We start from the raw sequence: 12,927 nt of genomic DNA on the forward strand, positions 1-12,927 counted from the left end.
CTTACGTCAGCTGAGGATGTGGCCTTTTGTGTCCAGTCAACATAGCTGAAATGTCAAGTACTTGCAGCAACCCTGTTCACAGATCAGCTCCAGACCAACAATTATACCATGAACGGTTTCAAGTAACAGCCACCTTTGAGAAAAATGGTGTTCAGTCTGCAGATAAGTAACAATCCCCCACCCCGCCCCAGGCGGTAACCCTAGCATCAGTGATGGATTATTCACCTGGCTCTACTGAAAACTTTGCACCTGATGCGTTAGAAGAAAGAAGAGGTACCTGTTGTGCAAGGACTTCTGCCTGCAGTAAGACGTTGATGGAAGGCAAGCTGCTGTCTTCATAGCTGGATCGCCGGGTGCTGATTCGATCACGTTCGTTCTGTACAGCTGCAAGGAAGGATTTGGGGTCAGCTAAAGCTCAGTCGGGAATGTGTTTACCAAACGCCCTCACACTCCGTTGGTGTTACCTTTACACACTAAATCCTCGGCTTTCCTTAGCCAAGGTTTCACAGCTATACAGTGTGGGAGGCAGGCCAGGATGCGTCTGAATCAAGTTTTAAACATGAGGAGCCTGATTTTCAAACATCGGTGACCAAAATGTAGCGCATAATTCAACATTTGGGCTCTCCTGGGTGCCTAAAACATCTGAGTACTGAGCTATTTTGGAGTATAAGTGCTTGAGCCAATGCTCATTGAGATCAATGGAAAGCTCCCCAGTGACTCATGGGTAGTGGAGCTGCTCCCAAGTGCAGAAATGGGTGTCTTCACTTGGTCCCATGCTATAGTGCCAGTTTTTTAAAGGAACCTCTTAAGCCATGCATGAAAAATGTCCATGTGCCTTGTTAACACTCACAACCCTCCCCCTACCCATGACTTGTGACAACTGTCCCTCATGCACCCAGCTATTCAATCTGTACACACAAAAGCTGGGTGCAAATTATTTTGTGGACATAACTTCGGAAGCCTTTGAAAATGTGGCCAATACGGCTTTGCCTTCATGCAGCATAGAGAGGTACAATCGTGTTTTGGGGAGCCACCTGTATGCTACAATGATAAAGGAAACAATGATGGTGTGACGACAAATAGTTACTGTGCATCTTGCAGCGACTATTGCTAGAGTATCTAAGCTCTCAGTTAGGTATGACAGAATATCTGAGACTGAAGAGTCTCTCTCATACATCTCCCTGGTTGGTTTGTTCCTCTGAAGGGCTTAGGCTGGAAGCCTAAGGGGTGTCCGCTGCTGTTGGAGCAATAATGCTGAGGAGGTGAATTCCAGTATCTGCTGAAAGGCACGTGTGCTGATTGTGACCCATGGTAGGCAAACTACGCTGGAAGAGATACAGTCATCCGAGCAATCTGCTAGAAGAGGCTATCGATCCACTGTATCACCAAAATCACTGCACAACGCTTCTGGCTCCCTGGATTTATATTTTCTGAATGTATAATTCAGTCTGATAAAAAGCAATAACTGGGCTCGGCTGAAATAAAAGCCCTGCAGTCAGCAGCTGTAAATAGGAGCTCTCAAGGTTACGTTGCTCATTATCAGTGGCCAGGCCCCGGGTTCAGTCACACCAGGATGTTTTCTAAATGTTTGCTCAGTATTAGCTGGTCATGGACCTAATGTAACTTCTATTGAATATTAACAGACACAAGCAGAGCTTCGAGCACAAGATCAGTAGGCTCTAAAGAGAGAGGATTCCTCTGTCCTTCAGGCAAAATTAAGGCAAGCTCTTGGCAATGTCTAGTCCCTATTAGTATGGGGAGAAATGTTCCTCATGGAAGGCAGGGTTAGGGTGTTCTCAAAGGGCCCATGTTTTGCCTGCAGCAGCTTGAGGTGTCTGTTATCCTGGGAGGTTGCTTTATTCAACAGGCTGAGGGCAGAGAGGACACAAGCTGGAATCAGGAGAACTTTGGGTTTTAAGTTGTGACAAATTCATCTCTGATGTTACGCCACTGACTGGCCCATCATGTCTGTGTTACAGATGCAGGAAACACTGCAGAGGCCCCAAAGGTAGCTGTGCAGGGAGCATGTGGAGCAAAGCGAGGCTGTGGCGAGTAGCCACACCTGGCAGTGGATATTTTGATGACCATTCACACATTTTACTGGGGGTGAATTATCAGCACTTTCCACCAGGGTCTTTCTTAAAGGTGGAAATGCACCATTTTGGAGTGGACATTTTGCCATTGTCTGTGTATAGAGCGACATTGATCTCTGTGCAGAAGGCCAACATGGGATCTATGCGTCACTTGGGATTAAGTGGGAGTTAAGTGGTACGTGGGCCTTTTGCTGGCTCTCTCAGTATGCCCCACACTGTGCATAATTCTCTGGGTACTAATGAAAATTTTGAGCAAAAATGAATAAAGTTTTGCTTTTTGGTAAACTTGTGAAAAGGCATTTCTCTCAGTGTGTAAAATGTCCCTGGTTATTTGTTCCTTATGTAGAAGCCACCAGCACTTCCTCAGGATAAAAAAATATAGCAGGCAATTCATTCAGAAATGCCCTTTATTGAAAATAGCCCTTTGCACCAATCCCTATTCGGGGCAGGAGGATCAAGAGTTTTCAAACTTTGCCATGACATAAAAAATTATTGGCCAGTGTTTTGAAAAACAAAAATGTCTGTCTCCTCCAAATGGAGACCCTCATGTTCCCTCATCAGCAGAATAAGTTCAGTGCCAAAGAGCAAGGACTAGTGACTCATCCCAGAAAGAAGCATATACAAAACACTACTGAGGTCTTGTCTACACGGGAAAGTTTTACTGGTTATACAGCTATACAAGTATAACTCCCTTTGTGGATACTTTTATTCCACTACAGAAGTACCCTTTTTTGGTTTAGCTTCCCAAGTGACATAAGCTAAACCAAAGATGACCCCCTTATACCGGAATAAGAGTGTCCACACAGGGATTTAGAGCAGTATAAGTATATTGATTTAAAGTCACACCTTAGGCTTGGTTTAAACTTAAAACTTATATTGGCATAAATGTGTCAGTCAGGGGTGTGAAAAAAACCACACTCCCAAGCAACAAAACTCCTCTTGTTGGTGTATACTGTGTCTACACTAGGTGGCTATGCCAGTATAGGCTCTGTGGTATTCTACTGAAACAATTCTCCATTGCAGAGAAGGCCTTAAGTAGTTGGCAATCAACTAGGTAACCTATCCTCTAGTTTAGGGCACAGGCCAAATGAGGAAAGGCCAAAAAGTCTGCTGGGCCCTGTGGGACGCACTGGTGGTTACTCAATTCCCAGTGACTACTCACTGGACTCCAGAATGATCAGATACTCCAGGGGAAGAGAACTTGCAGCCAACCCCGACCCCCTCAAAAATAATTGCTATAAAGTGAGAGAGAGCTGATTTCACACTGATCAGACCTGATGTGATTCGTGCACTCAGGGTCTTAATTACGTGGCGATCTTCTCGGTATCCAAACTAACTGGGGCTCTGAAGCTTGGTGCTTTTGCCAACATTATGCAGCTTTTCTAAATGCTTCAGCGATATTGGTCCTATACACGTGTATACAGCTACACTGGATGTGCAAGTGCAAGGTAGGTGTGCGTGTCAGAGTGTCAGGGATTCGAGTCCCTGACAAGAGGGAGGAAGGGAGTGGCTGCCTGTAAATATTTTGTGTGTCTGTGAGTGCAAGTAGATGTTGGTGCACAGGTTGGAGTCTGTAGCATCTTGGCATGTCTCTGGAAGTGTACATAATTGGATTGGTATTTGTGTGAAGTTGTGTGTAGGTGTCTGTGGTTGGCAGGGTAGAGGCGACCAAACCGGCTGTGTAATTGGTGTCACACCCTACCAGTGGCTGGCATTAGAACAGACAGAGCACGTGGTCACCTACCTTCTTTCTTCATCCCTGCTCGAAAGCACTTCTTTAGCCTGCAGTATCGACACTGGTTTCTTTTGTCCTTATCTACCACACACTGCCTGTTAAACCTGGGGAGGAGAAAGGGGGGGTGAGCAGCTGCAACAGCCTAGAGCCTAAGGAGAGAGCAACCCACAGGGGCCCTGTGCTCTGAGACACAAAACCAGAGCAGAGCCCCCAATCCTGAGGAAAGAACACTGACGCTGGGCCCTTACAAGGCTGCTTTAATATGAGGCTCTCAATTAACCTACTATTCCCCCAGGAACTGAGGAAGAATTATCGCAGCTAAGGCAGCGCAGGGAAATTTAGGAATTTGGACACACAACTCCCATTCATTTCTGTGGCAGCCAAGAAACTTGCCTAAGGTTGCAGAGCAAGGTAATGGCAGAGGTGGGAATACGAGCCAGGAGTCCTGACGTCTAGCCCTTTTCTCTGACCACTAGACAAGGGTTGATCAAGATGGGGGTTACACCCCCCAGCAGGGTCACACACAAGTGACAGGGGGGTCAGAACCAACCTGCCCTCCTATACTGCTAAATGAGTGGGGGGTCCCCAGTAGAACACAGCTAGGTAGGAGGGAGATCCTGGAGGACGGGTGGTCTGGTATGGAATAGGTTGAGAATCACTGCGCTACACTACAGTCCCTCCCAGAGCTAGGTTTAGAATCCAGACATCCTGACCCCCAGGTTCCCGCCCTTTATCACCACACAACACCGCACTAAAGCTCCAACAGACCCATCTCCCAGTATAACCCCCAATCTTCACTGAGCCGAACCACAGCAACTTCTTCCTTCCCCGCTGCTATATCCAGGTCCATGACACTCCCTTGTTTCCCTTGTTTATGGCTCTAGTGTGTAGCACAGTGTCAATAGCCGTTTGCAGTACAGATTTTATTGGCACTTCTCATGCTCGCTATATAGTTTTCAGCTGGCTGATCACGTCAGCTTACTAAACCTGTGAGTATGGCGTGTAGGGGGACCCAAGGACACAGGGCCCCCGCCATGTCAGTTGTTTAGCTTTTGAGAGCGCTGTTTTCATTGTGTTCCATTAAAGCCCCTATTTTCCAGGATAGGTGCCTAGCGGTAGCCTTCTAAGTCCATGTTTAGGCACCTAAACAAGTGGCCTTGTTTTCCAAACTGCTGAGTGTGTCACCGTGACCACCTGAGTCAGTGGCAGCTGCTGGATGCTCAGCACTTTGGAAAATCAGGCCACTTATTTAGATGTCTGAGTATGGATGCAGGGCCGGTGTAACCACTAGGCGAACTAGGCGGCCTCCTAGGATGCCAAGATTTGGGGGCACCAAAAAGCGGTGCCACAATTTTTTTTTACACTACTGTATTCATTTTTGAAAGTTTAGAATAAGCAACGCTCCAGGGGGAGAGGAGGGAAGGCGGGGGGTGGGGGGGGGTACAAGGTGGAAGTTTCGCCTAGGGCACAAAATATCCTTGCACTGGCCCTGTATGGATGCAAGAGTCTAACATTAGACATTTTTTAAAAGCTTAGCCCTAGGCTCCAAGCTACCCTTCAGATTACACCTCTGTCACACATCGGGGGCTCCTCTCTGCTCCTCAGGTGCTGCATTCACTCCTCCATGCACATTCCCCAGCCAGCTTCCCCGAGATCTAGGATACCATTTTCAAAAGCACCTCAGTCTCATTTTCAAAAGGGACTTTGAGGCCTCATTGACTTTCAGTGAAACTTAGGTAGCCACGGGCCAGAATTGTAAAGGGTTTTAGGTGCCTATGGTCGCCATGGGGGCACCACAGACATTTTCAAAGCTGCAGTTTAGGTGCTGCCTAAACCCCGCGGTGCCCACATTTCTGCTTGTCGGCATTTTCAAGACAGCCTAAGTGCTGCTGCTGCCCCACAGCTAACAAGCTGCTCAGAGCTGCAGCTCAAACTGAAACCCCAGAGGCCCCAAAGCAGAATTCTCAAACTTGGTGGGGGGATGCCTGACTTGTCAGTAGGGCCCCATCCCATAGGCATGCTCTGAGTATGCCTAAGACCTGATGCCTGCTACCCCCTAAGCAGGAGGGCTGGCTGCAGATGGTGGGGGAAGCTCAGCATCTGCACACAGGACAGTCAGGGTCACAGATATACAGGGCGAGAGTGAGTGAGGTATTGAACGTGAACAGGAGCCAAAGAGAGGTGGTACTGGCTGCTAGGCCTTGGGCTATCTAGGCTTAGGTGCATAACTCCAGGAGAGGGTTCACAGCTGGGATTCCTAGGCAGAAGGAGGTTTTTATCTCTGGCCCATCAGCCAGGTGCACCAGCTCAACCACGTAGACACCTAAGTCCCTCTCCTCTCTCCAGCAGTTCACTCCTGGCTTGGTTAGGCAGCTCCCTGCTCAGCTGGCCAGCTTCTACTTTCTTAGGTGCTTGACTATCCCCACGCACTCTATAGGGAGCCTCGGCGGCATGGAGCTACCTCACTCCGGGCTGAAAATTCCACCAGGAACGGGCTGCCAAGAGGTTAAGCGTAGCTCTGCTCAGCTGAGCAATGCCAACGTCCCTTTAAAAATCTGAACACCCCCACACCTGAGTGCCTAAGTCACTTTTAAAAATAGGCCGTAGGCTTCTACAGTTATTTCGGTGCTTTTGGAAATTTTACCTCAGACCAGACTCTGCTCGGATTGATGCAGGAGTAATATCCCAATGGCCTGTTGCACTGCCCCGCACGGAGGGATGGGAGTTCAGCACCACACCTGCCCGTCAGACTAGGAGTGTGGTGGAGGCGAGGTGCTCAGCCCCCGGCAGTAGGAAACATTCTATCTTGCTTTGCAATGACGGCTCCTCTCAGCCTCTCTCCCCAGCCCAGCAGGGGTGAGGGTGTTGCAGAGAAAGTGTGCTTAGTGCCATAGAATGAGGCCGTCATTCCCTGCTACTCTCAAGTGACCGCTGGCTTGAGTCCGGTGAGGAGCTCTGCTGGGAGCTGTGTCCAGCCCTCCTCAGCTGGAGGGACAGGTCAGTACTGTGAGATGTGGGGTAAAGGGAGACAACAGGGAATAGTGACCCCAAGTTTTGGGGGATTCTCAGTGCAGTTCCTGGTAGACTCGTTCCCCCTCTTGTCTATGGCACATGGCCTGCTCCAGCTGGAGCCTTGCACAGCACGATGCCCTGGTGCCCTCAGTCCATACCTGCAGGAGTACATGTGGTTCTTCCTGACGCTTCTCCTGAAGAAGCCTTTGCAGCCATCACAGCTGGAGGCCCCATAGTGCTTCCCCGTGGCACGGTCCCCGCAGATGGCACACAGTGCGCTCACCCCAATGCTGTTGGAGGCGCTGAGGTTTGTCGCGTCTGATGGAGACGTGTCTACGTTGGGAAGGACAAAGAGAAGGAGACAATGAAGAGTCAGAGAAGCTGCTCTTTACCCAAGGAGGCAGGAGGTAACCAGGGGGACCCTGTGGCATGCACGTACACACACACAGGGATGCTGGAACAATTTGTATCATGGGGGTGTTGAGAGCCATTGAATCAGACTGTAAACCTTGTAGATAATGGAAAATTCTTCAAGCCTTGGGGTGCAGCAGCACCTCTAGTTACAGCACCTATGCATGCACGCACACACACGCATGCACGTACTGGGGGTGCTCAGCTCCTTGGAAAATCTGGCCCTGGGATCAAAATGTTCCAACTTGGATTCCTAATGTTAGGCACCCAAATAAGTGGCCTGAGTTTCTAAGGAGCAGGACACTTACAGCTCCCATGGACTTCAGTTAGGGGGTTGGGTGCTCAGTACCCCTTAAAATCAGACCACCCAATGGCTCAGTTTAAGGGGGACAGTAAATACTTCATGTTTGGAAAGTGCATCAAGACCCTGTGATGAAAGTCCCTGCACACATAGTGTGATTAGCATTCAAACAGTCTGGAATCCAGACACAGCCTCAAACTTCGTGGCAACACAGCTCACAGCTAGCACTGCACAGAGCCAATATTCACTGGGGATTTTCACATTTCACTTTCTGTTTTGTGGTGCTGACCACAACCCCTTGAATTGCCCCTGGAAGCAGACAGCTAGCCAGGGCAGTGCTTGGAGAGCAGGTGTCATGTGCTCAGTGTAGGCCACCCAATTTAATAGGGAGGCAGCTGCATTCTGCACTGGTTTTAGCCTTCAAAGAGCTCAGACTAGCCCTAGATAGTAATTGTGAGGTTTGCATAAGAGCCTCTTGGCCAGCTGCTGATGGAAAAATACCTTGTGGGCCACTGTTTCCAACTGGCAGTCCAGAAGCAGCAATTAATCCAAAAGGTCTCTGAGGCATCAACCATCTTGGTGGACCGTGTGGACAAACTCCCTCAAATGCAGCCTCAGCCCACTGCTCTAAATGCTTCTTCCTGTCAACAGGCACCACACCTGGGTTGTCAGGATAGGCCACAGCCAGTTCACTTTCATGATGATCCCTAGCGCAGTCAGACACAGATTGGGCTGTCCTTACTGAGGTGAGGGAGCCCTTTCCCACATGATGATCCCCATTGACTTGTGTGAGTCAGTGCTCCCCCCATCTGAGCAAAGGTTGCGCACTCCAGCCCAGAAAGAGAGAGCTGAGACTGTAGAACTTGGGAGACAGATCTGGGCATCCTTGAGTCTCTGAGAACATTACACCTCAAGCCACCATCTGGGAATAAGGACAACCCAGGGAATTACAGACCAGATACCTTAGCTTCGGTACCCAGAAAGATAATGGAGCAAATAATCAAACAATCAGTTTGTAAGCACTTTGAAGATAATAAGGTGAAAAGTAACAGTCAACATGGGTTTGTCAAACCAACCTAATATCCTTCTTTGACAGAGTAACAAGCCTTGCGTATGGGGGGGAAACAGTAGGTGTGATATATCTCAACTTTAGTAGGACTTTTTATCTTACATGACCTTCCCATAAACAAACTAGGAAGATATAACCTAGACAAACCTACTATAAAGTCAGTGCTTAACTGGTTGGAAAACCATACTCAGAGAGTAGCTGTCACTGATTCATAGTCAAGCTGGAAGGGCATATTGATTGGGGTCCTCCAGGGAACTGTTCTGGATCTGGTTCAATTCAATTTCATCACAAATGGTTTGGATGGTAATAGAGAGAGTACACTTATAAAGTCTGAAGAGGATACCAAGCTGGGAGGGTTTGCAAGTGCTTTGGAGAACAGGATTGAAATTCAAAATGATCTTGACAAACTGGGGAAATTGTCTGACATAAACAGAATGAAATACAATAAGGACAAATGCAAAGTACTCCACTTAGGAAGGAACAATCAATTGCACATATAAAAAAGTAGGAAATAACTGCCTAGGAAAAAGGATTTGGGGCATTATAGTGGATCACATACTAAATATGTGTCAACAATGTAATACTGTTACAAAAAAATCAAACATCATTCTGAGATGTATTAGCAGGAGTGTTGTAAGCAAGACAAAAGAAGTAACTCTACACTCTATTCAGTAGTGATAAGGCCTCAACTTGAGTACTGTGTCCAGTTCTGAGCACCACACTTTGGGAAAGATGTGGACAAATTGGAGAAAGTCCAGAGGAGAGCAACAAAAATGATTAAAGATTTAGAAAACATGACCTATGAGGAAAGATTGAAAAAATTGGGGTTATTTAGTCTGGAGAAGAGAAGATTGAGGCAGGACATGATAACATTCTTCAAGTTCATGAAAGATTGTTATAAAAAGGAGGGTGGCCAATTGTTCTCCCTATCCACTGAGGACAGGACAAGAAGCAATGGGCTTAAATTGCAGGGAGGGAGATTTAGGTTGGACATTATGAAAAACTTCCTAGCTGTAAGGATAATTAAGCACTGGAACAAATTACCTAGGGAGGTTGTGGATAGAGCCCTGCACAGATACAAATTTATATCTGCGGACATGGATATCCACGGATATAAATCGGTATCCACGGAAACGCAGGGCTCTCCCGGGAACTTCAGGGGCGAAAGGAGCAGAATGTGGGGCTGCTGCCCCCAGGAGCCAGCGCCCTGTGCCAGTGGCTCCTTCAGTGCAGCTGTACCGTCCCCCAACCCCGCCCCCAGCCCTGTCCTCCGGCGTGGCTGTATGGACCCCAGAAAAGAGATGCAGTGATGCAGACAGCTGCATGGAAGGGATGGGAGTGGGGCTGGGGGCAGTACAGCCACACAGGAGGAGGTGCTGGCGCTGCCTCCTGGGAGCGGTGGCCCCACATTCTGCTCATTTTGCTGCTGAGTTCCTGGGGGAGCCCTGCAGTTCCGCAGATACTGATTTATATCCACAGATAACGGATATAAATTTGTATCCGCGCAGGGCTCTAGTTGTGGAATCTCCTCCATTGGAGGTTTTTGTGAGCAGGTTAGTCAGGGCTGGTCTAGAGAATACTGAGTCCTGCCTCAATACAAGGGACTGGACTAGATGACCTATCAAGCTCTCTTCCAGTCTGACATTTCTATGATTTCTATGATATCATCTCCCCCAGGGGCTTTGCATAAACATTGACTGGGAAGGATGGAGCCAACCAAACCTTAAGGCTGATGGCATCGAATGCTGCTAACCCCGTAACTGTGACTGACACCTCCCTGTGTCATGTATCAGCACAGATACCTTTGTCTTCCTCAATGGAAATGCCAGATGAAAATTATTGACTGATTCCAGATGGCCATAGAAACAGAGAAATGAGTCTGCTGGTCTTTGGATTTCGACTGGTCCCACTGCTGTACTGACACTGACACTGACAGAGGCCAGTAGGAATTAGTAGAGACCATGAGAAAACCCTAGAAAGCTACCTGAAGGATTCCAATGGAGACTGCTGGACTTTCTATTGGGGCTCTAGAAGGCCATCATCAACCATCCATGGTGAGTGACATGGTCTCTGCAAAGCAAAAACTCAGGGGGCGTAAACTAAAAATGAGCTGGAATCCTGAAAAAGGTTTGAATGAACCTCTGCCTTGCACATGACAGACACTGGATCTCATGGGGACCTGGGGGTCAAACCCATTCTTGGGGTAACTCCATTGGCTTCCGCGGGCTTGCACTATGAATGAATCTCTGCCCTAACCCCCACGAAGATCTGTCTGGTCTGAGAGGAAGAAACCCAATATTCTACCCACCATTTCCTTTCCTGTTGTGAAGGGATGTATAGACCTCACACAGGCTCTGGCAGGAAGAGGGTTAACACTCTCTCTGTATAGGCCACAGCTGCCTCAGTGCAGAGATCCACCTGGGAGCAAGGCTGGGCAAATTAGGCCTTTCCCCAACACATGATAAGAGGGCTGTGCACAGAAGGGCTGGGGCTGGCAGTAGGAGCCAGAATCCTGGGGCGGAGAGGAGGGTAGGACAATGCTGCTGGCAAAGCTCTGTTGCTGTAGAGTTCATTTAGAGGCCAGGCTGAAGGAGCCTCGTGAGCCCTTTGTTTAAAGCCCTGCTTGTGGGAAGTTTCTTTTGTTTGACTGTTTGTTTAACTAGGCTCCAGAGAGGCTAGAGAACTGGACTGCTACAGCCTAGGAAATTGTCCCCCTGATCCACTGCATAGAGATACATACAGGCACCAAAACACCTCTTCACTTATCTCTGAATAAGGGCTTGTCTGTGAGGGGAAGTTATACTGGTATAAACTGGGGTGTGAATTTAAAGCACTGGAGTTCCAATTCCCACATGGCCACTCTTATTCTGCTCCCAGAGGGCCTTTCTCTGGTTTGGCTTATGTCACTTTGGAAGGTGTTCAAACTCAGCAGAAGCCTATTTCAGAATAAGAGTGTCTACATGGGGGAGTTATACTGGTATAACCAGAGTGGTTTAGTTAGATCGCTATAATTATACTGATATAACTGGGCAAATCTCCCATACAGACAAACCCTAAGGCCTTGGGTCTGCTCAATTCATCCTCTGTAACAGCAGCAGCAGCAGCAGCAGCAGCTGCTGAGGCTGGGTGGGAAGGGGGATTCTGTCTGGATGTAAGCTTTCTAAGTGGCTGTTGTCCAGTCCAGCAGGCTGTGTTTGCATCTTGCCAGGATTGAGAGGACCATACTGAATTTACACAGAACAGAGAAAATTGCAGCCCCTCCGCCCCCAATCTCTAGTAGGGAAAGGTGACCGTCCGGAGCATGCAATGTCCCCTGCCCCCTGGATCAAGGTATATGCTGGGGGCTGTAGTATCAGCCTGCACTGCCATGTTAATGATGAGAAATTTGCAGCTGGTATGAGCTCTCCTGTGGTGGGCTAATGAGGTGTTTTTTTTACACTCCCTTCTTGTCCTTCCCTGCCGCCTTTGTCCCCTTTACAGGCTTCCATCTCTGACTCTAATTCCAGATCACCCTCCTGATTTTCGATATCACCCAGGAACTTGTTCCTTCTCTGAGCTCATATCTACCTGTCCTCATGCATTCTGCCCTTCTGGGCTTTGTTCCCTCTCGCTGATACTCTGGATTTTAGGGGTCGCTTTCATAGTTGTGCTGCCCCATCTGGCACCTGCCCCCTGAGCGAGTGAGTCACGTCTCGTTAGCTTTCAGCTAGTAGCTTCTGTGATGCTTTGCAGGAAGGCTGCTGCCTACAAACATGCCTCCTCTTGGTGTGACAGTTCACAGGGTCTCAGACAGTCAGAGATGAAATCATGTCAGAAAAATGAGTATATGTCAATTTCCTCCAAACATATATAACATAAAACAAAGATATGGAATCAGAGAAGAAAAACATCAGAGAGCGCTGCACACAATCACCTCATTATTTATTACATGAATGAAGTAGTCCCCAGAGACCCCAAGCAGGGATCAGGGCCCCTTTGTGCTGGGCCTGTACACACACACATAACAAAAAGACGGTCCCTGCCCCAAAAAGCTTACTGTCTTACAGTCTCCTGTTCTCACTGGCTGGAAATGGAAACGGAATTATTTGCTGATGGATAATTTTCAAACTATTATTATTTGTATAGTGTCAGAAACTTAAATGACTGTCCTCTCTCCCTGGCTGTCCCAACAATGCCTGTTTAATGGGGATTAGTCAGAAGTTAGGACAAAGAAGATGAAAAAGCTAATTCCTTTTTAAAGCCAGGGAACTAATAACACTGAAAATGATCTAACACTTGTATAGCAATTTTTATCCTGACCAATCCC

At 48.0% G+C, this 12,927-nt stretch overlaps 1 protein-coding gene across 1 annotated transcript in view; it reads right to left on the reverse strand.

The window, feature by feature from the left end:
• The window catches only part of HNF4A (hepatocyte nuclear factor 4 alpha), a 70,961-nt gene that overhangs the window by 20,020 nt on the left and 38,014 nt on the right, over positions 1-12,927 (reverse strand). Inside the window, exons 3-5 of the mRNA XM_039497196.1 lie at positions 6,999-7,173; positions 3,838-3,932; positions 278-384 (exon numbers count right to left, since the gene is read on the reverse strand). Coding sequence (XP_039353130.1) covers positions 278-384; positions 3,838-3,932; positions 6,999-7,173 — 377 coding nt within the window. The remainder of the gene's footprint in view (positions 1-277; positions 385-3,837; positions 3,933-6,998; positions 7,174-12,927) is intronic.

The sequence above is a fragment of the Mauremys reevesii genome, linkage group 13, assembly GCF_016161935.1.
Source record: "Mauremys reevesii isolate NIE-2019 linkage group 13, ASM1616193v1, whole genome shotgun sequence".
Taxonomy (NCBI): domain Eukaryota; kingdom Metazoa; phylum Chordata; order Testudines; family Geoemydidae; genus Mauremys; species Mauremys reevesii.